The 27,042-nt window shown below is 50.3% G+C and overlaps 8 protein-coding genes and 1 non-coding gene across 9 annotated transcripts; 4 read left to right on the plus strand and 5 right to left on the minus strand.

Annotated features, from left to right (window-relative positions):
• Positions 1-1,104: 1,104 nt before the first annotated feature.
• On the plus strand, positions 1,105-2,925 carry FMAN_03992 (putative uric acid-xanthine permease; the record flags this gene model as incomplete). The annotated part of the gene is made up of 2 exons (XM_041824086.1): positions 1,105-1,511; positions 1,560-2,925. The coding sequence occupies 2 exons, from the start codon at positions 1,105-1,107 to the stop codon at positions 2,923-2,925; spliced, it is 1,773 nt and encodes a 590-aa protein (XP_041689602.1).
• Positions 2,926-3,250: 325 nt separating this feature from the next.
• Positions 3,251-6,208, minus strand: FMAN_03991 (uncharacterized protein; the record flags this gene model as incomplete). Its single annotated transcript, XM_041824087.1, has 6 exons — positions 3,251-4,632; positions 4,679-4,812; positions 4,861-5,024; positions 5,073-5,538; positions 5,584-5,935; positions 6,115-6,208. The coding sequence occupies 6 exons, from the start codon at positions 6,206-6,208 to the stop codon at positions 3,251-3,253; spliced, it is 2,592 nt and encodes an 863-aa protein (XP_041689603.1).
• Positions 6,209-7,533: 1,325 nt separating this feature from the next.
• On the plus strand, positions 7,534-10,011 carry FMAN_03990 (uncharacterized protein; the record flags this gene model as incomplete). The annotated part of the gene is made up of 3 exons (XM_041824088.1): positions 7,534-7,726; positions 8,092-8,870; positions 8,920-10,011. 3 exons carry the CDS (start codon positions 7,534-7,536, stop codon positions 10,009-10,011), a joined length of 2,064 nt encoding a protein of 687 aa, XP_041689604.1.
• Positions 10,012-10,682: 671 nt separating this feature from the next.
• FMAN_03989 (uncharacterized protein) lies at positions 10,683-13,329 on the minus strand (the record flags this gene model as incomplete). Its single annotated transcript, XM_041824090.1, has 3 exons — positions 10,683-10,841; positions 10,894-11,367; positions 11,419-13,329. 3 exons carry the CDS (start codon positions 13,327-13,329, stop codon positions 10,683-10,685), a joined length of 2,544 nt encoding a protein of 847 aa, XP_041689605.1.
• Positions 13,330-15,615: 2,286 nt separating this feature from the next.
• Positions 15,616-19,190, plus strand: FMAN_03988 (putative RPN2-26S proteasome regulatory subunit; the record flags this gene model as incomplete). The annotated part of the gene is made up of 3 exons (XM_041824091.1): positions 15,616-15,755; positions 15,818-18,728; positions 18,777-19,190. 3 exons carry the CDS (start codon positions 15,616-15,618, stop codon positions 19,188-19,190), a joined length of 3,465 nt encoding a protein of 1,154 aa, XP_041689606.1.
• Positions 19,191-19,566: 376 nt separating this feature from the next.
• Positions 19,567-21,387, minus strand: FMAN_03987 (uncharacterized protein; the record flags this gene model as incomplete). The annotated part of the gene is made up of 1 exon (XM_041824092.1): positions 19,567-21,387. The coding sequence occupies one exon, from the start codon at positions 21,385-21,387 to the stop codon at positions 19,567-19,569; it is 1,821 nt and encodes a 606-aa protein (XP_041689607.1).
• Positions 21,388-22,851: 1,464 nt separating this feature from the next.
• rrna45 lies at positions 22,852-22,967 on the minus strand. The gene has a single exon (XR_005994037.1). It is a non-coding gene; the product is annotated as a ribosomal RNA (ribosomal RNA).
• A 358-nt stretch (positions 22,968-23,325) lies between these two features.
• Positions 23,326-24,267, minus strand: FMAN_03986 (uncharacterized protein; the record flags this gene model as incomplete). Its single annotated transcript, XM_041824093.1, has 1 exon — positions 23,326-24,267. The coding sequence occupies one exon, from the start codon at positions 24,265-24,267 to the stop codon at positions 23,326-23,328; it is 942 nt and encodes a 313-aa protein (XP_041689608.1).
• A 1,219-nt stretch (positions 24,268-25,486) lies between these two features.
• FMAN_03985 (uncharacterized protein) lies at positions 25,487-27,037 on the plus strand (the record flags this gene model as incomplete). Its single annotated transcript, XM_041824094.1, has 1 exon — positions 25,487-27,037. One exon carries the CDS (start codon positions 25,487-25,489, stop codon positions 27,035-27,037), a length of 1,551 nt encoding a protein of 516 aa, XP_041689609.1.
• Between the last annotated feature and the right edge of the window lie 5 nt (positions 27,038-27,042).

Below are 27,042 nucleotides of genomic sequence, written 5' to 3' on the forward strand. Positions count from 1 at the left end.
ATCTGATAAGCTTGTGGTTGGCCGACGGCTCATGGCCGAGCACTACTTCAGTATGCATATCTGCTAGTAAACTGTGGCGTACAATGCATGCACACTGGAGATAAACTGGAACGTGTTGGGTGGTTGAATTCCGACGGTTGCTCCAAATTGGTGCCATCTTCTTCACAGAGTCATCCGATTTCGCAAACCGATTACCTATCAGCCCGTGGTCTGAAGTTCAGACTGATACCCAGACAAAGCTCAGCTGGCGCTGTCGCTGCTCATGCTGGGTTTATCATCACAATCCTGGCCATGATAGACAGCCGAAGTCGCCTATTCCGTGGCGATGGGTGACAACCCCAGACGATGCCTCGGGGATGCGCCGATGCGCTATCTCATCCCTCCTCGATTCAAACCCAGCCCAATGGTTGCGACACGCCGTACTCCTCTGTCCGTCCCCCACGTCCCGAGGCGCACCTCCAATACCGGTTTCCCGACTGGCCGGCCTGATAACAAAACAACCTTATTCATACCTCCCCATCGTGGAATCCGGGGTTGCATATTTAAAGGAGCGGTTGTGCACCATCATGTCATCAATATCAGGCTTCAGATTAGCATCGCATGTTTTCTTAGCTGACCTTGTCTTTTGATCTGCATCTCATCTCACCTCACTCGCTTGGGGCTCTTAAACTCGGACCCGCAGACACCCACCCGCAGCCCCATCTCTAGCCATTTGTCAAGCATCTGGGGAACAAGAACTGCTGATAAGCTATCTCTGGATCCACGAGTTATCAGTTACAAGTCTTGGGTCACTAAGCCCAAAAAATAACTCTGGTCACTCCCAAAAACGGCCTCGCGTGCTCGCCAATCACTTCAATTATATGGAGAGGCATTAGAAGTATAAACCTTCATATTGCCCATATCAACTTTCAGTACTGGAGCCTTTCAAAACCTTCGTCAATATCCATCCAACGTTAACATCCAAAGCCGGTGTCTGTTGAGTTGATCGACACTAAGATACCTCTTTCGCTTGGACCCTCGACGATCAACGCCATCGACACCAAGCCATTCCAGCGTCAGCCTGTTTCCAGTTCCTTCACACAACTCCATTTAACACCTTCAGCAATGGATGAGGACCAAGGGCCAAGGTCCATTGCCCCCGAGCATGCGCCACCGAAATCAATTGCTCAGCGTTGCAATGGCCTCAAAAAGGCATTCACTACCAGGCATGGCCTGATTGGCGATTACGACTATGCCTTTCTCTTTCGCCCAAACCTGCCCTTCATGAAGAAGAGCGTCAACCCAAGTCCCTTCTTTGGTCTTAACGACAAGATGCCAGTTCTCTTGGGCTTGCTGCTCGGATTTCAACATGCATTGGCCATGTTAGCAGGTGTGATTACACCGCCGATAATTATCAGCAGCAGCGCCAATTTGCTACCTGAGCAGCAACAATACCTCGTCTCAACCGCTCTCATCGTTTCTGGCATCTTCTCTGCGGTTCAAATCACTCGATTCAGGCTTTTTGGTACACAGTAAGTGTTATTTGGTCGCGGCAAGAGTTTGGGCTAACATTGTCTTAGATACTATCTCGGTACTGGAGTTCTGTCCGTGGTTGGAGTCTCATTCAGCGTTATTCCTGTCGCTCAAGGAAGTCTCACTCAGATGTACGCCAATGGCTTCTGTCCTTCGGATTCTGATGGAAACCCCTTGCCTTGCCCTCAGGGTTACGGAGCCATTCTCGGTACCTCCGCTGTGTGTGCTTTGATCAACATCCTCGTCTCTTTCATTCCCGCAAAGTACTTGCTCAAGGTCCTGCCGCCTATTGTCACTGGCCCGACCGTTATGCTCATCGGTATCAAGCTCATCAAGTCGGGTTTCTCCAACTGGATGGGTGGCAGTGGAGGATGCATGACTGCTACCGACGGCCTGTTTGCTCTTTGCCCCAACATCAACGCACCCCATCCTCTTCCCTGGGGATCTGCAGAATTCCTGGGCTTGGGTTTCTCTGTCTTTGCTGCCATTATCCTGTGTGAACGATTCGGTTCGCCCATCATGAAATCTACCTCGGTCGTGGTTGGACTACTAGTCGGCTGCATTATTGCTGCTGCTTGTGGTTATTTCGATCGATCCGGGATCGACTCTGCTCCCGTTGCTTCGTTCGCCTGGGTACACACGTTCCCTCTATCGGTTTACGGGCCACTCGTGCTCCCTCTGATTGCTGTTTACCTTGTCTGTGCTACCGAGGCTATTGGCGATGTCACAGCCACATGCGACGTTTCTAAACTAGAGGTGACCGGAAAGACCTATGAATCTCGTATCCAGGGTGGCATCTTGTCTGATGGTATTGCTGGCTGTATTGGTGCTCTCATGACAATGACTCCTATGTCTGTCTTCGCTCAGAACAACGGTGTTATTGTCCTCACCAGATGCGCCAACCGCAAAGCCGGTCTTGCCTGCGCCATGTTTCTGATCATCATGGGTATCTTTGCCAAGTTTGCTGCCGCTCTCATTGCCATCCCATCAGCTGTTCTTGGTGGCATGACAACCTTTCTCTTCAGTGCTGTGGCTGTATCGGGCATGTCTATCATTGTGCGTGGCGTCCCTTTCACTCGACGCAACCGCTTCATTCTCACTGCTGGTCTGGCTCTGGGATATGGTGCAACTCTTCTACCCAACTACTTTGATAAAATCTTCACATACGAGGGTGACAACCGCTCTCTTCAGGGTTTCCTCGACGCTATTGTTCTTGTCATGGAGACCGGTTTCGCGGTTGCTGCCATCATCTGTGTGATCCTCAACCTTACACTTCCTGAGGAGCTGGAAGATGATATTGATGCAGCCCGTTCAGCGACCAATGTCGTGATCCATGAAGATACAGAGCAACAGAACAAGGCCACAGCAGGCTCAAGCCGGGAGCATAGCATCGATCCGCAGAAGCAGGTTTGAATGGATGTAGGAAGAAAAGTATAAAAGTTCAGTAGGGTATAAGGGGTCTGTATATTTATGATGATTATCGGGTTATTTAAAATATGATTTCTCATTCGAAGGACCTCAGTCTCTGCAGATCAAAAGTGATGTTTATGAAACAGCGTAACCATTCATTTATCAGTGACCCTACCTATCTGAGAATCCCTCTCTTAGCTTTCTAAAAACGCCTGTAACCAATGACTGCTCCATTACTCCTCGCCTCGTGAGAATCATAAAAGCCCCCTTACATAGAGATACAAACTGAACTTGTTATTTCCCGTCATTTTCTCGTATATTAAATCCATCAACTCGTTACGCCATAGACCACATGAGATCTGCTCTCATATCGTTGCTTGTGAAAGCTATTCATCTGCCTCCTGTAGTTCTCTTGAACCTCTCCCCAGAGTCCGCGATGGCGTTCTTGTATGCACTTGAGCAAGTCGCCTTCCTTCTTAATCTTGCAGTGACAGACATTTGGCGTGCCACAGAACTTAGCTCGTGCCTGCGGAGTTGGAAACTTGATGCTAACACGTTTGAGGTTGGGCCAGTTGACACTATCGCTCGTTGAGGCAGGGTTATTCAGCGCCAGCCGAGCCAAGTTCCAGTCCATCTCGCCATCGGACGGTGACTGCTCGTATCTTCGGGCTGAAATAGGAGCATCGCCCTTTTTCTTCTCGATGGCCGCGATATCGCAGGATGCTCCATCTCTTCCGGATCGGCGACAGTTGCAGCGCTCTGGATTCATGTTTGTTTCGTCGTCAATTTGAACCGTCACAAATGAGAATTTGTCTCCTTGTCGGTTTTGTGTAAACAAGACCAGCATCGGCTTCACTGGACGCTTATGGAGAAGCCCTGTGGAATTTGTTCCTGTAGAAATACTAACGCTTCGAACATCGCTGTTGGATGAGTTACTGTTGCTTGAGACGCCACTTGATATACTGAAAGAACGTCCATTATTGGTCATAGTTGTAGTGCTGGAGGGGGGAGGGAAGAGGGAGCTGGAGCGACGAGGAGATGGACTTGATCCGACTGGCTTCCGTGGTGGAGACTGACGCGGCGGTCCTGGTATAGGGAAGAAACTCTGTCTTTCTACAGGTGATGACCCTATGGGCTCTGGAGAAGTTCTTCCCGGCCACGAGCCGTAGAACTCGGGTCCTGTGGGCTGTCTCTGCGGTATAGTTGGGAGACTTGGGTGACGACCAGGAGGGCCCATAGCGAACCCGTCTCCACCGTTTCCATAAGAAGAAAGCGTTTGCGCCGGTGATGCAAATGGCCTGCTCCCTGAAAGGGGCGAACTTGGCATCGCTCCAGAGGTAAGTGTCGATATGGAGTTTTGACGGCTTGATGAAGTCTTGATGTTGTTGACTGCGGCATCGCTATTAGTGACAAGCGAGCCCTCGGTCGATTTGGGTATCCAGAGCTGAAGGCAAGCATTCTCCATGATTGTCTCTTGGACGCCACCGAGAACGAAAATGACTTGACAGTCGTACTGCGTGGCAGAGGCCCATGGCTTGAATCCAGTGACCGCTTGTTGGAACTTCAGTATATCAGCTCCGTCCATAAAATCTAGCCTTGCGATTCTCTCGTTCTGCCGTACGATGATCTCTTGTGTCATATGAGTGCCGGTGGGCAAGGCGTATTGCGGGTTGAAGACCATTGTAGTAATATCGAAGTCGAATTTCTCAGCTGTGCAAGTTAGCATTTGACCTCGACAAGAAGATATTCTACTAACTTTGCTGTCTTGGCTTGCCCGATGCCGCTTGAGCTGATCCAGACATGATGATTCTGAATCTTCGCCCATCTGCATCTAGCCTTCTTAGGAGCTTGGCTTTCTTCTCGATACCTGGACTATAGCTCTGCAAGTTTCTGCTATCGTTAGGCTTTGTAACAAAACTGGGGGTATGCCAAGCTTACACCTCTAGCAGTTGTTCCATCATCTCGTCTTTTGTAACAAGGTCAACAAGAGGGGCGGGTTCTTTCTCTGGCCAGATCGTGAACATGTCCCGCTTGAGTGTCGAAGTGATGATCCTTGGCGTCACCAACTCGCGACCAAATCGAGCGCATTGAGATGATAAGTCCTACTCCCGTTAGTCCATACCTTACAAATAAGTGAACACACGACTTACATCCTCCAGTTGCCGGGCATAGGATGGCCAGTGGGAAGTGTCCTTATCCGCCTCCCGCAAAGCGGGGGCCGCTTGAATTCTCTTGAAAATCCATACACACTTCAGCAAGTTGAGATACTGGTCAACCGTCGGAACACGTTCTTCCACTACCATACCAGACTTAAAGTTGATTGTGCTCTTGTGAAAGTTCAATATGAATGCATCCGACAGCTCGGTGAGTTCAAAGTCTTCCTCGATGCGATACTCGGGGTGGCCGGTGAGCGCTGCAAACCGGAACTGTTCGTCCAAGTCCACGGGCACTTCTAGTAGAATAACACTACGCTGAACTCTTTGGTCGAGGGCTTCATCAAGGTCAGGGATAAGAACTCCCATCAGACGGCGGATGTCGTGATGAGCGGCTGTGATGCGGTCCGCGAGGTCTCGATGCATGCGCTCGATATCTTGCCGTACCCGTAAAAGGAGGTCACTGAGCTCGTCAGCTTATGAAACGGTACCAACTGGATTCACTTACACTTCAAACGGTTTCAGGACGTGTAGAATCTTCGAGTTGTGCAGCATGATCCTTTGGCGCAGTTGATCGGCTGCGGGCTGAACGAGTACGTTCCATTCCAAGTTGCGTAAAGGGTTGGTTCCTACACGATATCGATTGTTTGATCTGAGAAGTTCATTGCATTCTCTTAATGTCATCTCGTAGTCCCCAATGATCTGAATCAGCGACGTCCTGTCCCATCGTAGCCTTGCTGGTGCACCTTGACGTCTTTGACTCTGGAGAGAGTTGTCTGCCCATGCAACTACTCTGCTGAGGATATCGAGGTTCTCACCGAGACCTCTGACATCTCTTCCAAATTCTTCATATTGTTTTGCTGCCATACAGTCAGAACGACATTACATCTACTGAAGGCGGACTGATGAAGGATTGTGTGATCGCCAGGTACATGTACCTATTCGCGAAGGCTGACATTCAATAAAAGCAGTGCGTTGGCGAAGCCCCGCAAGGCATACCTTGCAGGAGAAACAAAGGTATCGCGCTTGGGTCACTTACTTGCATTATGTTCTTCAGACCAGCCGTAGCGGTAGACTTCCCAGGCTAGGCGCCCGAGGCTGATAAGGTCTCCAACCTGTAGAGGGCCTGCCATCGAACGCTGCTATGGTTTATGTTACAAAGGGGCCTCAGATGGCAGGGACCTGGGTTTTGGACAAAAGCTAAAAGACGATCACTTGGGAAACGTAGCCGTGGATGGGGCCAAAGTAGGTTGTGGACGAGTGACGGGCAGCAGTATCTTAAGAAATATTGTTAACGGGGCTGTTGCTCGAGAGGCCAACGGAAGAAGTCTGACTGAGCTTCACCCGGGACGGTCTAATTGGTATGGGTAACACCCACACGCTCGCCCCAAATGAAAGAGATGCAAGGGCCAGATGAGTCTTTGGGGAAGAAGATAAGAACGCAGTATGCAAGCTCTGTACGGGGGACGCGTGCAGTCCGGAGTGGCTGGCCGGGGCTGACCCAAAATTGAGGAACCTCGCCGCAGAAAGAGAAGAGAGCTCTTCCCAGGCACCGATGAGAGACTGACACGGAGGCGTGGCTGATTCGGTCAGTCAACAGGGCATCGGTTACCGATGTGGGCTACCAGCGCGAGCATGCGGGGTGGAGGGTCAGGAACGGACGATAGCTTGCTTGCTCTTATCAAAAGCATGCACCTAGCTTTTGGAGCCCTGGTAGTTTGAGAGCTGTATGCTTCTTTTTCTTCTTAGCTGTGATCCAGGTCGGACATATGACGGAGAACACAGGATGATAGATCTTGTGGCATCCCAAGTCAAGTCGCACGTCCCCATGCTTCAGACGAGTCATCCCGAGGATGAGGTTTGGGTACCCGGGGTTCTTTCAGCTCTGGCTTGGCATGTCTGTGAGCCATGTCTGAGATGCATCGGGGCTGTGTAATGCAGGGTTGGCAGATTGGCTGCTCAAGCGATAAAAACGGCGCTAGAAATGCAACGGCTAGCGCTGCGGTTTTTGATGTGGTTGAAAGGTATGGACAAGCTAGACAAGGCGTTTTGGTAGGCAATAAGGCTGTCGAATTCTCGTCTAAAGTGAGGGGAAGTCTGCCTAGAACGACCAGCCCCTGCAGGGAGTTGATAAGGTCACACGATGGTGATGAGGCTTGAATTCCGCCCTTTGCTTGGTTAGTCTGCCATTCTGGGCTGATTGCTCTACGCCCGGCTTTGGTGTGATCGTCGAACCCTGCCTGCATGAGTTTCGAGAGCGTTACTTAATACCCATGGTCCCAGGTAGCTGTGTAGCTCATATCGTAGCTTGCTCTTTGCCATTGTCTGTATCAATTCTGAGAGTTTGTTGACTCGTTGCCAACTTTGGCTTCGAATTGACGTGTAAGCTGGTTCCCAGACCATCTCCAGCCTTTCGTCCCCTTTGAGCTGCAGCTTTCGGCTGCATACAGACCACACAATGAACGACTTTGCAGCATATCAGGAGCACAGCCGTGAGCCACCACGACGTGAAGAGCCAGAATGGGACAGCGACCGTTCGGTGATCTTTAGGGAGACCGATAATCCCAATGGCATCTTTACATCAGCACCCAAGGAAGCCTTCAAGCTTGGGTACTTTGATGTCATGTGCCTGGTTCTTAACCGAATGATTGGTGAGTTTCCATTGTTTTAGGGAGTTCTTGGATACGATTCGTCGAGTTGTCGCCGGTATTTCATATTGGATTTGGTGATGTTGTGTTGAAGTTGAAATTAAGTTGAGAGCCCAGAGATCGGATGAGACCCAAGTGGGGAAGTCTGCTTATATCAAGATCCATGGCTCGCTCCTTCTGGCCCAAGCTTGAGTTTCCATGTGTCAAAACAATGCAGTTTCTCTATTAGGGAAGCTGATCCTCTTATTTTCGTCATTCATTTCTTCTGCTCTTGTCACGATGTTGAAACTTGGTGGTTACATCAGAACGGAAATATGGCCTGGAAACGCTGTGCTACTCTGCAAATGAAGCGCTAACTCTCATCACAGGAACCGGCATCTTCAATTCGCCACAGAGAGTAATGGAAGGAACCCGTTCAACGGGCGCATCTCTTCTCCTCTGGCTGGCGGGCATGATATACTGTCTCTCAGGCGTCCATGTCTACATAGAGTACGGTCTCAACGTTCCCCGCTACACCATCAACGGCATTGAACAGAGCGTACCTCGCAGTGGCGGTGACCTCAATTACCTCCAATATGTTTACCAAAAGCCTGCATATAGAAGAGGCACCGTACTCTTGAGTACATGCATGTTCGGTTTCTGTTTCATTGCTCTCGGAAACATGGCGGGCAACTGTATCAGCTTTGCTACACGAGTGCTATACGCATCTGGCAATACTGACCCGGCTCCTGGAGCCATCAGGGGTATTGCTATCGGAATAGCAATCCTCACCTGCTTCATCCATACCTTCTCTCGACGAGCAGGCATTCTTCTCAACAACATGCTGGCAATCATAAAAGTCATGATCCTCCTACTCATTATCGTGACAGCTATTGTGGTTGGTGCCGGAGCTTTAAAGACTACCAAGGGCGAGAAGGTCAAGAACTATATCTCGGAAAATACTCAGCCATCTCGTGCCTTTGCAGACTCTGGTGATGCTAATGGCTATGCTCACGCTTTCTTGGCCATCATCTTCAGCTTCTCTGGCTTTGAACAACCCAACTATGTCATGGGTGAGATTAGCAGGCCAAGGCGAAAGCATCCGATCGCCATGATGCTTGGTGTCGGTATTGCCATTGTGCTTTATATGGCTGTCAACATCTCATATGTAAGTATCGTTTCCCGTCCCAGCGTTACCATGGCCTAACCCTCCTCAGATGGTCGTGGTCCCAGAGAAGGATCAAATAAGCACCAACGTAGCGCAAGAATTCTTCGAGAGAACTCTCGGCTCCCTGACCGAAGACGAGACTGGCCAGCGGATCTTCAACGCTTTCCTTGCCATATCAAGCATGGGTAACATCATTGTGATGACTTACACCGCTGCACGGGTAAAGCAAGAGATCGCCAAGGAAGGTATCATTCCCTACGCCAAGTTCTTTGCTCAAGACGGCGACATCTCTCTGGGTCGATTGCTATCATGGCTCAAGAAGAAGGGTATGTTCAGCTCTCTTCTGAGCACACGCTGGCTCTCTCCCGAAGACCACAGAGAGAAAACGCCTGTTGGTGCCTTCGTCTTGCACCTTACATCCTGCTTCATTCTCATCTTCGCCACTTGGGGTATGGACTACTTCAATTCATACACTTTACTCACAAGTCTGAGCGCATATGTCATCAATGCCTTCTTTGGCATCTTTCTGGGTCTTGGTATCCTGATCCTCCGATTCAAGGGACCACCACAAACAGACAAGGATGAGATTCACAGCCCAGCAGCAGTTCCCCAGACTTGGCGACAGATGACTGGCAAGCATATCAACCCGACACTCAGCGTTATATGCGCGGTTATATACGTAATTGGTGGCTTGTGGCCCATTGTCACTATCTGGATCAAGCCCTCAACACCACAAAGCCTCCAGTGGTGGCTTGTCCCAGTCATCACATGGTCCGTCATCGGTGGCAGCATTCTCTGGTTCCTCGGCTTCGTCTCTTTTGCATGGCGCCGGAAACAGAAGAGGAACGAGATCTTTGTCGTGGAGAAGAAGCCCGAGTTCGAAAGTGCTGATGGTTCTGATGACTCGGGAGAGAAGTCGGGCGGCTATGTGCTTGTACACGAGACAGTTTACCTAAGTTGGATCGCAGGGGAAGTTCATGAGTCAAGAGGGACTGGCCGAACGGGCTTTGACGAACAGGCAGACACAATACCGGTGCCTGCGGCCAGTCGATATGCTGGCACTGACTTTGAAGCATTTTATGAGGACGACCACCGAGGTGCAGCGCCAACAAGGGGGTACAATACCGGATATAGGCCATGAATGGTTGATGATTTGAGTACATACGATAATGAAGAACATGTTTATGAGAAGTTGATTGTGCGACTATGCAAGGCGTACATTTGTGAATGTGTTATCTGACAGTAAAGCGGCACCAAAATTCATCTTTTACCATTCCATATATCAGCTGGCACGGGAGAAAAAGTGCTGAACCGGAGTGTTGTATTTTCATTTAATCCTTCGAAGAAGGCAGCACTTGTGCAGCAGGTTCCTCATGTTTGACTGAAGATTGTTCGATTCGCAGATAAAACATCCTGATGATGTAGGGTAGCCGAAACCTATGAAACCCGCAATGATTTTGACTGTGCCTTCTTCCGTGAAGAAATCATAACTGTTGGACTCCTATCGGCCTAGCTGTTGGTAACGTACCCATGTCTTGATCTACTGTTATTTTGACAACTTGAGCCAGATCTCGAGTTGGAAATGAGGTTGCGATCATTTGTTGCGTCCAACCACGGACTTTTTGTACATCAAGCGCGACATTGCGCAAACAGAAGGACAGCTTTCAACATCATAGAAATGGGTTGAGATCACAAAAGATAAGTTGATTTATTCTTGGTATTCCTTCAGAGCCAACTCTTGTAAACACAGCGCCGCGAACCCCGTCCTTTTAGCCAAGATTATCGCCGGTAATTAAAATGATCTATTGCCGTTCAGTGTGCCACGTTACGTGTAAGAAGCCGTATATTGTCCACAAATCCTTCCACAAGCTCTTGGTAGCGGTGTGGTCTTGAACTCGCTGCCTTGCTCCCTTGGTCGATCAGTAGCTTCGAGTCGAGTTCAATCTCAAGTTCATGCTCCTTCTCTTTTACCTGCAATATTGTTAGTTGAGCCGAAATGCTGTCTGGGGCTTTGGGAGCTTACTCCGTGGCGATCTTGTATGACCTGCGTGAGGTCAACCTGGTAGGGTCCGTGTGTGTAACTGAGCCGGTCCTTGTTTCGCTCAGGGTTTTCCCCACGATCACGATTTGGAAGCTGCTCCAGTTCTTCCACCGAGCCGTCCCAGTTCATTTCGAGGTTGATACTGATTCGACAGTCCATTGGCAACATAGGAAAGTGAATATCGAGGTCAGATACGCGTGCCTTGATGATCTTGGCAATGACCTTGTTGTCCTTTTGGTTGTATGTGACTCTCACGCGGACTGCTCTTCGCGATCCCAGTCGGCTTCGCACGCATCCAGGTATCCTTGCTTGTAGATCTGGTGGAATCTCGAAAAACCGGTCTCTCTCTCTCCGGTGCAGAGCAACGATGGGTACACGTTGGCTGCCAACTGGATTCATGGGATGTGTGATTTTGACTAGTTCGTTCAGGTAGTCGTTCATCTTCTTGTGTGAGCCCTAAAACACCATTAGCGACGTTAAGAATGAAGAAGATGCCGAAACACTCACTTCCGTCATGCTACTCTTAAAAGCTACACGGCTGTTGTCCATCAAGATGCATTCAGACGCAATACCTCGATCAACTCGTTGATTGGTATCTCTGTCGATGAGAGTGCCCAATTTCGCTTCAATTTCAAACTGGATCCCGCGACTACTGATTTCCCTCATATCCGGAGTGTTGATAACATTGAGGAAGAGGAAATCAGCCACTTGTCTTGACACGTCCTCAAAAGGTTTGAGGCCAGTAAGACTCGGTTCCCAAGGTCCAAGAATCTCTTGGGGGCCTGGTTCAGCAGCGGGAACGTGAGGAGGAGGGTTGCCCCGGTTTGTCTCTGGCGAAGCATGGCGGCTGGGACGGGCGTTCTCCTTCTTTCCGTTGAGATGTGAATGGACTCTCTTTTGCAGCACGAAGTTCGCATTCGTAGGCATGCTGTTTATTTTTCGAGCATCTTGTGCCCAGATAGGCGGCTGTGAGTAGCGTCTTCGCTTCTTGACCGCCGCAGCTGCCGGTACACTGGAAGAAGCCGACTCAGATTCGCGCTTCACAGCAACGCCGCCGTTAACCTCGCTGGGCTTCATTCGTTTCTCCTCGGGCTCTTGTCTGGGGCTGTCGCGATCCTCAAGCTTGCGCTTGGCAGGAGTTGCCGCGCGTTCTGTGTCGATGGCCATTGGCTGGGTTGGTTGGGGTATAGGAGCCGATTGAGCTAGTTTGGCTTTGGCGTCTGCTGCCGCCGATGCAGCAAGTGGATCGTGGTTGCTTTGAATCGACGGAACTCGAGATTTGGGGCTAACGGATGGGCTGGGACCTCGTTCACTATGCGATTGGGATCGTCGGTGTATGTCGGGAGCGGGCGAACCGTAGCTACTAGATATGCGCTTCGCGTGAAGCGGAGGCGGAGGTGAGCTTTGTACCTGTGCTTGTACCTGTGCCTGTGCTTGCGGTATGGGCGCTCCAGTGTAGGAAAGTCTTTGTTGGTAAGGACTCGAAGGCTGTGCAAAACCGCCTGTAACTGATGCTTGTCGAGATCCGGCAGACAAAGGAGGACCGACAGGCGTGGGTGGTTGCGAAGGTTGACGATTGTATTCGGCAGGCGGTGGGCGCGAAGCTGTGACAGGACTACCTTGTGCAAAAGAGCTGTAGGGATGATGTGGTTGAGCGGATGTTGGAGTCGGAGTAGAATGGGCAGAATGACTAGCTGAGGGAGGACGCTGATTCAGATATTGCTGAGCCTGTGGGATAGAGCTTTGTGGGTGTTGTTGCTGAGTCGGAGGATAATGACCAGGTGCATGGCCTGGTGGCACGCCTTGTGGGCCCTGAGAGAAGCTTTCACGAGTTGCGTATTGAGTAGGTGAATATTGGTGCCGTTGGATTGGACTGGCCATCTCCCCAGGGGACTGAGTTGGTGGAAAAGGATAGCCTGCGGCAGCTGCTACGGCCGACGGAGTCGTTGATGTTCGATAAGGGGATTGACCTGGAGTCTGGACGCTTGGGGACCGTGGATCGTGAAAAGAGCCTGTTGGCTGTAGCGGAGGGGGTGCAGGACGTCCTGGATATGGCCCGGGAGCCTGGTACGGAGATTGTGGTGGATACGCACCGGGCGGTGGTTGATGGGGAGATGGGTGAGGATGCGACGGTGGTCGTGACTGAGCGTGATGAGGATGGCCAGCATGCGGAGGATATTCTTGGGGCATCGGTTTGCCTGGCGAAGGTTGCGGCGGTGGATGGCGGCCGTACTCGCGATAGTACGGAGGAGGAGCGGGTGCTTGGGCCGGACTCTGCGATGGTCGTTGCATCTGCTGGGGGTGAGGTTGCTGCTGCTGCTGCTGATGTAGCTGCGGCGGCGGTTGCGGTTTTGGCGCAGGTTTGGCCGGAGCGCGATCGCCGCCATCAGACGTATTGAGAACTGAGCGGAGATCCATGGCGATGGTGTCGTGATGAGGAAAGAATGAAGATTCTGCGACAACACGACGCCTCGAAGTTGGGAGACCACAAAACAATTGCAGTGCAGGTCGCTTGTCTTGAACCAGGTAGTCGACGCGGCGGGAGCGCAACTGAGTATAGACAGATGTTGTCCTCAACTGATATAGATCTATGACGCTGTTGAGGCGATGGAGGACGTTCGTTGTCGCGCGAGGAGGACGGCGCAGGTGGACATGGATGACTGGTTGGGATGTTTCTACGTCGCCATGGCGAGGCTGCCACGCTGTCGAATTGACGATTGACGATTGGCGAATAGAAATCGCGTACAGAAACAGACGGACGCGGCTGAAAGACGCTCGTTCGGATGATATTATCGATGGATCGTGTGCGCTGGAGGTTATTCGCGCCTTGGAATAGTTCTAGAGATTGATTAATATTTGTGTTGGTGTCCTGTCGTCGTTTTCTGGCGACAAACAAAGATGGACAGGCGACAGCCTGACGCTAGAGCTCCAGGGATATGCCCACGGGCGGTACTACCTCACCTAACGCAACTGTACGTACTGGACATGGCCCAGGGACAAATTTTATTAGCGATAGCGTTCCCCAAACATTTTTTACTAGCAGTACATTCTCCGTGCTGCGAGCTCAATGGAGATCTAGGTACCGATCATCAACCCCCGGAGAGGCTTAGCATTACGCAAATCAGGTTAGCGAATTAAAGATGAGACACGCTACTTGTTACTTTTCCATATGTCCCGAGATAAATTGCACCAGACTCAAACGCCAGGGTCAGACTCTGATTCCTGTGGAGGGTCAAGTCCTTTGCAATCTCCTTAAGCTTAAAGGACATCAGCCTTATCAAATCAGCATGTTTATATGATCTTCTTGTAAGCATTGGCTTGCTCCAAAAACCCCGATGTTTCTCATACAAAAGGAACTTGTACTCGACGTCATAGTTGAGTTACGAACCAGGGGCAGCGGAACTCCATGGGATTTGGAGTTCAGCTTCACAATAGCAACATAGGCACGAGCGCTAGCCACAAATTCATCGAAAAGTATTTGCGGCAGTACGTGCATGAGAATCGTGTATACTGTACATCGGAATCTAGTCAAAGTTAGTCCAAAGCTGATGGCGTATCACATGAAGCTCTAGCTTGCTAGTCCAATGCCGCCTTGGCTAACGTTAATGTGGCCTTTGGGTCACCAGAATAAACTCAGTAGAAGGTATACTAAACTTAGATATGCTAAGTTACCGAAGTCTTTTTGCCATTTAGGATCGAGGCCCCGAGTTTTCTTTCCTCCCTAGGGCAGAGCCTCAAGTCTGTAATGCCTAAGGTAGTTATATCAGCCCCAGATAACAGACAGCCGTGTAAGAGTGATGGTGATATTTGACAGGTAGTTCGCTTGAGCGACATCCTCGCTTGTATCGCCAAGGAGTAGGATAAGTTTCCAGACAGCTTTCTTGAACACTGTTTCTCTGATCGGTATTAGCTATCATCACGTCCTGTCACATGTTCCCCATGATTACCCATGTTCATGACAGTAAGAAAATATTCTGAAGGCATCCTCTTCCGAACACAGCATTTCTGGAGGAAACCCCCGATTGACAGGGAAACGATTTCCTTTCGACTTGTGCGGTTCTTCTCTACACTTTGTACTGCTTTTCACGTGATGATAATAGCATGATTACCTTAGTAGCTTGGGCGAATCTGGCTTTGGTGAATAAGTCTCTTGTGTATGTATGGAGGAGGAATTATGGGATATGCTTGAGGCGGCCTGCAAATTTGACAGGTTATTGAGAGCAATGAATGATTACATCCACACGACCTTTCGAAACCCACAACGACTCAGCGCTCTGGTACCTAGTGTTGCATGGTGCAATTCATCTCCCTGTCGCGTGCTATCTTGACATCCAATGGTCACGTGCTTGTACTGGGGAGTAGGGAGCTTATGTAATTCTGCTCCTGCCTGGAGCTCTGGTTGGCCCGTGCACCTACTACAAGGCAGAGCTGTGCCTGACGTGGACCTTTCTCGGAACGACCCTGCTGGAGCAAAACACCAACCAATTCATCGCCTCCGACTCTTGTAATTCTCTTGACATCTCCTTTGTTTCTGCACAAACTTTATAATTCCGTTCCCGGGCCCTGTTTATGCCATTGGGCCTACACGGAAATAACGCATTCTCTACTACTCGACCATTCTTACCCCAGCAACCTCTCGCATCGCCGCTCGCATTGCTCCGGACCTTTCTCGCACGCCCGCACGATCCCTCATACTCTGTCAAGATGCCCGGTATCGTCTCGGCTACCGGCGTTCTCGCCTTCCTTACTGACGAGGAGCCCGAACTCAAGGTCTTCGCTCTGCAGACCCTCAACGACGATATCGATACCGTCTGGACTGAGGTCGCTGCTGTGTTGACACAGATGTACGTCATCTTCGCGTCTCGCCTTTCATGGTATGATAAGCTTCGCTAACATTGTCTCCCAGCGAGGCACTCTACGAGGACGAGTCGTTCCCTGAGCGTCAACTCGCTGCTCTTGTCCTTGCCAAGGTCTACTACCATCTCCAAGCCTACAATGATAGCATGGTCTTTGCCCTCGCCGCCGGTGATCTTTTCAAGCTCGATTCCCCCGGCGAGTTCGAGGAGACCATTATTTCTAAATGCGTCGACCAGTACATCGCAGTGAATGCTGCGAAGAAGGCGGCTCCTCAGGCTTCAAAGAACACCGACCTCCCCGAGTTGGCTACTACCTTCGCGAGTGGCGCCGAGGGTGCTGTCATGTCTCCCACCACACCTTTTTCGCAGACAACACTACCTCCCAAGTCTCTTCTTTCCCGTGACTCGATCGACAACACGATGGTTGAGGCCACCTTCCAGCCTGCTTTTAAGCAAGGCCGATCTGGCTCTATCGCTGAGCTCCCCGACCAGGCTACCAGCTCGCTTCAGAGGGTTGTTGAGAGGCTTTTCGAAAGCTGCCTAGAGCAGGGTCGCTACAGGCAAGTGGTGGGTATTGCGGTTGAGGCCAAAAAGCTCGATGTTCTTCGAAGCGTCATCAAGCGCGCTAGCGATGACGAGAAGAAGGCTAAGTCTAACCCTCTCGAGAACTCTCCTGGCCCGGCAGAGGATCTCATGGAGTACACATTGGGTGTTTGCATGGACATCGTTCAGGAGAGGGCCTTCCGAACAGAAATTCTGAGGCTAATTCTCGATCTCCTCAACGATATTCCCAACCCGGATTACTTTGCCATCGCGAAGTGTGTCGTTTACCTTAACTCAGATGAGGAAGCATCTCGCATGCTGCGCAGTCTTGTCGAAAAGGGCGACCGTTCTTCCATCGCCAACGCCTATCAAATTGCTTTCGACCTTTACGACAACGGTACACAGGAATTTCTCGGCAAGGTTCTTGCATCACTCCCAGCTAGCAAGCCTGTCAAGAAGGAGACAGACGAGAACGGTGAACAGTCCAACGAGAGCGAATCTCTGATGCAGAATAAGCAGGAAGACCCCGAAGACGAGCTCCCTGAACCAGTATCCAAGGCCTATTCCAATATCCGAGAAATTCTTGATGGCAGCAAGACCATCCGTCTCAACCTCGAGTTCCTCTACCGCAACAACAGAACCGATCTGAGCATCCTCAACAAGGTCCGCGACAGCCTTGAGGGCCGAAACTCCATCTTCCACACTGCGGTCACGTTTTGCAATGCCTTTATGAACCAAGGAACCACAAACGACAAGTTCTTCCGCGATAACTTGGAGTGGCTGGGCAAGGCAGTCAACTGGTCCAAGTTCACGGCGACTGCCGCTCTCGGTGTTATTCACCGCGGAAACCTTTCTCAATCTAGAAAGCTCCTCGAACCTTATCTTCCCCGACAAGGTGGCCTCAGCAGTGGCTCTATCTTCAGTCAGGGAGGTGCTCTCTACGCCTACGGACTGATCCATGCCAACCATGGAGCCGATGCTCTGGACTACCTAAAGGAGCAGTTTGGTCAGGCTGAGGAGGAGGTCGTTCAGCATGGTGGTGCTCTGGGTCTGGGTATTGCTGGCATGGCCACTGGCGACTGGGAAACTTTTGAGAAGCTTCGAGAAATCCTGTTCCAGGATTCTGCACTCAATGGTGAGGCTGTTGGCTTGGCCATGGGTCTCATCATGCTTGGCACCGGAAATGTCAAGGCTCTGGAGGATATGATTACATATGCGCACGAAACCACTCATGAGAAGATTGTCCGTGGTCTTGCTATTGGTATGGCACTTATTATGTTTGGCCGCCAAGAAGGAGCCGATGTTCTTATCGAAGGACTTCTCAACGACCCTGATCCCACGCTGCGATACGGTGGAATCATGACTGTTGCTCTTGCGTACTGCGGCACCGGTAGCAACAAGGCTATCCGAAAGCTCCTTCATATTGCTGTCAGCGACGTCAATGATGACGTCCGTCGTATCGCAGTCATGAGTCTGGGTTTCATCCTCTTCCGCAAGCCTGGAAGCGTGCCTCGTATGGTTGAACTCCTCTCCGAATCATACAACCCTCACGTGCGATACGGTTCCGCCATGGCTCTGGGTATCTCATGCGCTGGCACAGGTCTTGACGAGGCCATTGACCTGCTCGAACCTATGATGAAGGATCCCACAGACTTTGTCCGACAGGGTGCCCTCATCTCTCTTGCCATGATTCTTGTTCAGCAGAACGAGGTTATGAACCCCAAGGTCTCATCGATCCGCAAGACTCTGAAGAAGGTGGTTGGCGACCGTCACGAGGATGCCATGACCAAGTTCGGTGCTGCTCTCGCGCTTGGTATCATTGACGCTGGTGGCCGCAATTGCACTATCGGCCTCCAAACCCAGACTGGCAACCTCAATATGGCCGGCATTGTTGGCATGGCTGTGTTCACACAATATTGGTACTGGTTCCCCTTTACCCACTTCCTGTCGCTAAGCTTCTCTCCCACTTCCATCATTGGACTTGATCATGACCTTGAGATACCCAACTTCAAGTTCCACTGCGCTACACGACCTAGCCTCTTCGATTACCCTCCTGAGCAAGAAGTCAAGACCGAAGAAGGTCCTGCCCTGATTGCCACCGCAATTCTATCAACAACTGCGCAGGCCAAACGACGAGCCCAGAAGAAGGAGCGCGCTCAGCGAAGAGAGAGCATGGAAATCGACACCGCCCCCTCTAAGAGTGGTGGCGACAAGATGGACGTGGACGAGGACAAGAAGGCGGACGAGGCTAAGGATAAGAAGGAAGAGCAAGAGAAGGAACCGGCTGCTTCCACCGATACCAAGAAGAAGCCCGAAAAGGAGAAGGTTGGCTACGAAATCGAGAACATGACCCGAGTTCTTCCTGGTCAACTGAAGTATGTCAGCTTCCCCGCTGGCCGATACAAGCCCGTCAAGAAGGTGAGCATACAAGTCTTTCTGCGTCGTTTGCATTGCTAACATTTACAGCCTACTGGTGGTCCCCTGCTACTGCTTGATAGCGAACCCGAGGAGGAGAAGAGTCTACTTGAGGAGAAGCTCAAGAAGGTCACCACGGAACGGGCCCCTGTGGCTGGTCAACAAACTGGACGAGGCGGACGAGGCGGGGCTCAGCGTGCTGTGCTTGATAGTCTTGCCGAGTCGAGAGGAGGAGCCAACAGCGCTATGCTCGGACAGTTGCTTCGCAACCAAGGTCGATCGCCATTTGGTTTGCTCGACGCTGAGCCCCAGACTCCTGGTGGTAACGCCTCAGGCGCTGCCGCTGCTGCAGGTGTACTGACCGCTGTCGATGAAGACTCGGATGACGATGAAGAGGCCCCTGTTCCTAAGGAGTTCGAGTACTTCACCGATGCTGGGGAGGATGACGACGAAGATGACGAGTAGGTGTGAATATGTCTCAGAACAGTTCAAAAGTGAGGACGATACAGTGGAGATAGTTGGATTGTACACTTAGAAGGGCAGATCAAGCGAATAGAGCGGGTACGGAGCGAAGGCTGATGTACAATATGCCTGGGGACGATGTATTCACTTAGTCGAGAATAGAATTGGGTGGTCTACCATCTGTGGTTTTATTTTGTCATCAACTCGATTAAAGAATGATGATACACTCTGACGTAAGTCGTTCTAATAATTAAGCACCCATTGTGCGTATGGCTGTAATGACTGCCATATATCGCTCGTCCTGTAACAAACCCATTTCGCCTGCTCTCAAACTCCAGCCAAAACTGCAAAATCCACCGCCAATGCTATTCAGCCAATTCTAGGCTTTTGTTTCTGACCCCGTAGGACCATCATCGTAGACCTTCACGCGATGCCACGCTGTAGCAAGATTACCGCGAATATTCCATGTTGCTGCGTGACTCTCTGGTTGTGTGTTGTACACCTCGTCTGTAGCTTTCACAACGAAAGTCGCACATCGCTTCCCTGATGGTGCGGGTTCAAACGCCTCCAAAGGGACCGCACCGTCAAACTTCCATCTTCGCCATGCCCAGGCTGCGTGACCATAGCAAGGCGATTCTTCACCCTCTTTTGTGGAACAGTCGGGAAGAATGGAGGCTTGAGACCAGTTTTTGCCGTTATCGAAAGAGATATCGACGCGAACGATGGCGCGGCCTCCACCGGAGTATGCGTAGCCAGACAGTGAAGCTGGTTTTGTATAGGTGTGAGAATTGTCATCCTTGGCTGTCCAATCGCCAAGTTTGCACTTTGTGATGGCGCTTTGGACAGGTAATTCTTGAATGGCGGGTGCTGAATCCCAGTCGACTTTGGTCTGGTTCGGTCCAAAACACTTGTAGTCGCGTCGCTGCCACTGAGATGTGCTCTCCTCGTCACTCAGCGTGACATGGTTCAACCATTTGACAGATCGTGCAGCAACATGTCCAGGAACAATAGCTCGTAGAGGAAACCCGTGATCGCGCGGGAGAGTCTGGCCGTTCATTCTGTAGGCGAGTATTACGTCGCCCTGGGGATCAATGGCCTTTTTAATAGGAATCGATGAACCGTAAGCTTCTAGGCCGCTAAACTGAACGTGCTTTGCCTCGGATTCTCCTGTGAGGCCCGAATGCAGATCAAAGCCTGCATCTGCCAGTACGTCCGAGAGCAAGACGCCCTCCCAGCAGGCGTTTGAGATAGCTCCAGCAGTCCACGGAAGACCATTTGTTTTGCGACCTGATTCCTCATTCATGTGTCGCCGGCGGTTACCAGAGCATTGAAGAGAGGCTGTGACTTTGTGGGACTTGAATCGGTTCTTGAGGTCAGCGAGGGTGTATTCTTTTGTGGTTCCGTCAGGAAGTTCTATCGTGAGATTGTGATTGTTCGGGTCCTCGGTGATTGATGGCACCCACATGTGGTTGCGCACGTAGAAAAGATCATTAGGCGTAAGGAAATCGTTCGTCATAGCATAAGCTGGCGTCTCTGCGTTTCTGGGCTTCTGCGTCATTGTAATCAAGTCTGGATGTCGAACGGGATCATCCGAGAAAGGATCCTCGATCTCTTCTCGCGCCGGTCGCCCATCGACGAGATCTGCCGGGTCGACGTACCCAATTAGGTACTGGTTTAGAATATCGTAGACGTAGTCATTTTTGTGTATAGAAAAGATATCCCAGTAGGGATCAATGGAGCCACCAGCAGCGCGAAGAATAACATCGCCGCCAGGATGCGCGCCAATCCATTCGGTTATATCGTAGACTTTGTCGCGGTGGATGACCCAGGGGTGATCAGAATGAGCATCGTGCTTGCGCACCTCGTTGATGCGATATCGAGGAAGAGAAGGATCTCGAGGATCATGGTCGTTTTCGTCATGGGCAATGGCGTCGCATCGTGTAGGAGGTTGTTGCGCGAAGCTGTATGCGAGGTAGAAGGAAGCTGCTCCAGCGAGGAGAAATGCGAAGGAAGTGCTTGGATCTCTCGATATCGTCGCAGACTTATCGGAGGCGGGAGGTTTTGTTGATGCAGATCTTGTGAGTCGTGTTGCGATGAAGGTGCGAGATTGTACCCTCGCGGGAGCTTGTGATGCAGGGATAGATAAAGATCGTAGGGGTCGTAGCTGGCTGGCCAAGCGCCGTGTTGATCGCGAGAACATGGCTACAGAAGAATTAAGAGAGGATCACTTCAATAATGAGCAACAATACATCGCCAAAAACACTATGTGAGTGTCGTCGCAAATGAAACAAATCTCTAGTAGACGTCACAGTGGACTCGCAATGGATCTCTAACGAAAATGACGTCGGGGAATATCTCGGAGAACAATCATCGAAACTTTGAGTGAGATGAAGAATCTCACTTTATATAAGCCCTTCTCTACTTCATGATAAGCCCAGCGGTGAGCAACGTGACACGTGAACAACAGGAACGAGTCAGAAGAAAGCAATTACCTGAGATGAGATGCCGAGACAAGCATCGTGACTTACAGTCGCTTTCTTGAGGTTCACAGAGCGTGGACATTATTTTGGTCGCCGATCAAATTGCAATCGCCGACTGTTCTGTTATTAAATGTTACGTCACTTGACACATCCCAAGAGAGTATCATTGGTCGACACGCCGAAAGACGCCCGGAATGGAAGGTAACTGCCCCTGAGGGTGCTACGGCTCAGTGACAAGACCCCTGTAATCGCCCTGCAGCCACTTTTAAGCGGCACAACTGCCGGTCAGCCAAATGTTAGTAACCTCGTATCAATCCCCGGACCAAGATATCGATATCTTTTATGTCTTGATTAGATGGACAACGCCCGTTCTGCAAGATGGCATAGACACTTCGAAGTTCTTGATGGCCGTTGCTTAATCAGATAATGCACTAAACCAGGCTCTGTATCGGCAAACAGACTAATATCCGCGCACGAAAACAGCTTCGTGTACGGTGTGTCCGTGTAAGTTGCACAGATGCCAATCGCCGGAAACTTGTCCTTGGCCTTTCGTTGGCCAAGACAACTTACTGTGCCTCAACAAATATGGAAAGAGATATGATACTCCTCTTGATCGTTGAGACTGCTGACTTGCTGCATGGCTTGTCGCGTACTTGTTTACCCCATGTCAAAGGCATTTATCTACCATATACTCTGCAGCAACCACTCTGTAGATCATGGCAAGGATGATCATCAACAGGGAGAGTCTGCACCTACCTCGCATAAGAAATGCAAGAAATCCAATTTACCTAAGAAGAGAAACCTCTTCATTTTCTTTATCAGGTACGGTTCATTACCGGACCAGATTCAATGTCTTCAGCAGCCGTCGCTACAGTATAGGATTGGAGGCTAAGTTCTTTAACCTGCGAACCATTAAGTTCTTAATCCTAAGCTGTTAAAGAAAGTGCTAATCCGATCTTACCTGAGGCCCGGTCGGCGTGATCTCCGTTATGTCTCTTTGTACTGTGTTTGTTGCTTACGCTCTGTGTTTTCTAGGTTGTTAATATAGAGGAGGGGGAGCTTCCTCGTTCTCATCAACACCAACCATCCACTCACTACCTTGACTCTACACCTAAACATAACACTTCGGTTAAAGGCTATGATCACACGCAATTTATCCACAAAAAGAAGAAGAATTGACAAAAAACATACAACACCGGGGATTCGCTGGTCGTCACCGACCCAACTACTAATCCAGCGCTTCGCAGCTTGACTATGGGAGAGCGGACGGGATCCCGTATTTTCTACGAGCTTTGGTCGTATGTGATAGATAGGCGTGATGCAACAGTATATATAGACGAATTTTAAATCGTGGAGGAACCCAATGTGGAACTCTTCACTTACATTCACCAGGTGGCTAGACGGCAGATAAACATTGCCTTTCTATTTCTACTGGCATTCTACAGCGCAATACGTTCCCAGTAGTGTACCAATACAAGACTGCTCTGACCATCGAAAACTCCGTGTCGACCACCGAGATTCTTGCATCAGAACCATCGATCAACACCCAGCATATTCTTCTAGCAAGGCTAATCCGCCCAAAGCAAGTCAACCAGACGGTGATTCTCAACCAGTACAGAGCATCTAAAAGCATCCCATTCGTAACTTCGTAACCAGTATTAGTCGCCGCCACCATCGCATCCATCAAAGCCACCAGAGTCAGTGTGGCCGAAATCATGAGTATACGACCCGTGATCATGACTGTGGGAGTTGCTATGACTGTGACTGTAGCTAGTGCCATGGCCATGACCCGACGACCACCAATGGCTACAGTCGGCTGAAGCTGAACTCGAACCAGCGCCGTGGTGGTGATTCGTCGAGCTGGAACCTGTTTGTTCGGCGTACAAATCTCTGGGATTGTAGATGCCCGAAGCATTATCATGTTCAGAAGAGCCGTGTCGGACAGACCCTGAGCTGGCACCACGTACAGGAGTAGATTCGAAACCTTGACCGTCTTGGCCATGATCCACGCTGAAATCGGCTACCTGAGGGAGAACGGTAGTGTCGACGGCCTTGCCTTTGGAACCACTCTTCCTATTAAAGGCCGGCTTGGGCGACCAGGCACCATTAAATGTCCCGACGTTTTTCCCATTCTCGAGTCTTTGGACCAGTTCGATTCCGTCCTGACCCGCCTTCTTCACCACGCGCTGGTTGGCCTTGGAGCGGAAGAGATTGGCGAACTTGATCCACAGTTGCTTCCAGTTGTCTTTGCTACACATCAGACAAGGCAGGTGACAGAGTGTTCGGAAAAACCTTAGACAGCTCCTTTTGTCTTCCTTGAATTCGCCAGTGCGTCTCCTGTCAAGGAGATCTCGGAGTACGAGTCCCACGAAGAAAGCCAAGATGCCTGCAAGAATTGCCAAGGAAATGATGCCTTCACTGTCGGGGTAGAAGATCGGAGAGTCTTTGGCTTTGGCGGTTATGTTTGTTGTTGTGTTTCCAGTCGAGTTTCGGGCGACTAATATTTGAGTTGGCATGGCCAAGCTGCTTCTGACTCTTGTAGATAATGAAGGGATGACGACATTGGGGTCCAAGACCGTTATAGGGGTTGAGGATAACATGGTAGAGGATATCAAGTTGATGAAATTGATGTTTGTTGAGCCTGGAGTCCAATAAGATCATATAATCATGAGAGACGGAAAGACTTGAGGATAAACGGAGAGAGAAGTTGGAGTGGAAGGAGAGGAAAGACGTAACTTATTTAAAGATGTTTGCCTTTATGCTGAAAGGCTCATTCAAAAGTTTATGAGAATATTGGATATTGCGCGCACGAAAGGTTGGTGCTTAGAAAGAGTTACTTTGAAGAACTCACTGCGTTTTGCTGGGGACAAGGCATTGACTGCATGGCCCTCAACCCAGAGACTTCCTCCTTCTTCTGGAGGTCAGACCAATTCACGACACTTCGGTCTTTTGCCATGATGAGTCCAGATAAAAAATCTTGAGGAAAAAGCCCCTTCGTTGTAGTCACTTACATGATTGAACCAAGGTGTCTTCCACGACAAGTAGCAGACTCTATGGACCACACATTGGCCACGATTCTTGTATTCGCCATATTGGAAAGTAAAAGTGGTTCATATGATTGAATGTATCGTTTTGGCTTTCATGCATCAGAGTTAAAGTATTAAATGTCTTGCTTGAAGTGTAAATGCTGTCGCAGAATGGAAAGTTCGCTTTGAGTAAGTGATATGATAGGTACCTCAATGAAATAACTTCCAAATAAAGATTAGTAGCAACTGGATACTCAAAGAAGAAACAACAAGACGCCTCAGACAGATAAGACTGTAACTTTCCGCTGTCAAATGCTGTATGGGCAGTAGAGTAGACTACATGAATCGTACGACGACGTTAGGGATTGCCTAACCTGTACTTACCTCATACTAGATGTCTTATTTGTAAGTCACCAGACGGACCAAAGTTTATCTTCTCTACGTAAGCTTTAGCACAGGAAACGACGACTTGTTTAATAATCCCTCACATCTTGGACCTCGCATTGTTTAATTACCTATCCCTTGATCCAGTCTGTATAGAGAAATGGGTAAAGTCTGCGCCGGTGCCAGTGCCAGTGCCAGTGCCAGGGCAGTGACAGCGTCGCCGCAATGGGGACTCCAGTATCATCATCGCCTTCTATATCGCCCTCCACATCTGCAACCTCCCTCCTCCGTCGCGTCGGCTCAATCAAGACCAAAAATGACATTTCTGAGCGTCTCGAGACTCTGAGGATGAGTGCGTCTCCAGTCTTTACCTCTGCACCATAACCACAATAGCTCGGCTGACCTCATAATGCCCCTTCAAGGCAGTGCGAAAGCGCGCACAAGAAGTGTTTCTAATCCATCCTCTTGGAGGAACCGCTCACAGCCTTCTACGCCTGTTTCTACCGTGTTCCCTGGGCTGGGCGTGTCGCAGAGTGCGCATCGTCAAGGGCTCCCGGCTTGGGATCGGACACTCGATGCTGTGTATCACGGCGCTTTTGAGAAAGGGAGCTTCGAAAAAGTGCTTAAATCCTTCTATGAGAACCATGCGAGAAAGAAACCAACTTCTGGGTATTTCCGACTGCCTGATTCTGTGCGTTACCGGATCTGTCGCTATCTACTCCCGCCCTGCGACAAGCCCCTGCGCTTGAACAAACATGCACTTAGCCGTGATGTTTGGCGCAAAGAGGACTTTGAGTCGCCTTCATCGACATTACTGCAACTATCTTCCTACTTTGAAGTATCTTTTGACTTTCGCGCGGACATTCTTGTCGCATTTCTGCAGAACACGAAACTACACGCCGTCTTGTCGCCATTCACTGGACCGAGAGTAAGCCCACTTGCAACAACATGGCTTAACAACTACGGCATGTACGCAAACAACATCGTCATCGAACTCGATATGACGCATTTAGGCTGCGGCTCTGATCCTGGCGCTGTAGCGCTGTCGCCAAACGTCGAGCAGATCGAGAAACTGCTCCAAGATTTCATCAATGCACAAATGAAGCGCAAGGAGTCGTGTCCCATGGAAAGCCTAATCCTCCTCTGTCGACGTTTCCACGGAAGACGGCCCCAAGCGGCCATCGTCTCGCCACCTCGAGCCATCAGTAGTCGATCAGGTTCACGTCCGGCATCACGATCAGCATCGCGAAGCGCCAAAACACCAGAGCCGCGCAGTCCAACAGCGACAACACCCCGACGATTCAACTTCGACGAAGACGCTGGAGGCCTACGAAGTCCAACTTTACCCGATGCAATCAGTCCAACCTACCCAACTGTAGCACCTGTGGAAGAGTATTGTCCCGACTCGTACCTCCATTTCTGCAACAATATCCTGCATCTCAAGGGTCGCATCGGTTCAGTCCGCATGTGCGGTTTCAGCGAGAAGTACACAGCACCATTCATGGGGACGTTGTTCTCGAACAACAGCAAGATCACAAAGAGATACGCATACCGTGTTGCGCCATCGACAATATGGCCCAAGTTAGCTGGTCAGAAGTCCTACATCGATACGGGTGATGGAAATCTTGCGTTCGACGACCACGAAGTCTCCGCTACCAACGACATCCCCAGCTCGTTGCGCATCTGGGAAGGCTGCGTACAGCTTCCGCCTCCTCGCATAGACGTAAGCGGAGACTTGATCCTCCCTGCTATTGTGGGCGATCTGCAGAAGCTGAGGAGCACTCGCGAGAGAAGTGCGACTAGCTTATCGGAGCGGACTAGTGAGGATCTACGAAAGGAGGGCTCAAAGGGCGATACGTTGGACAAGAGGACTATTGCGTGGTTCAAGAGCAATTACGGCAAGGGGAAGCTCAAGAAGAAGAAGAGAGTCTTGAGCAGAGACGCTGCGACGACGTATTGACGTGG

The sequence above is a fragment of the Fusarium mangiferae genome (assembly GCF_900044065.1).
Source record: "Fusarium mangiferae strain MRC7560 genome assembly, contig: FMAN_scaffold017, whole genome shotgun sequence".
Taxonomy (NCBI): domain Eukaryota; kingdom Fungi; phylum Ascomycota; class Sordariomycetes; order Hypocreales; family Nectriaceae; genus Fusarium; species Fusarium mangiferae.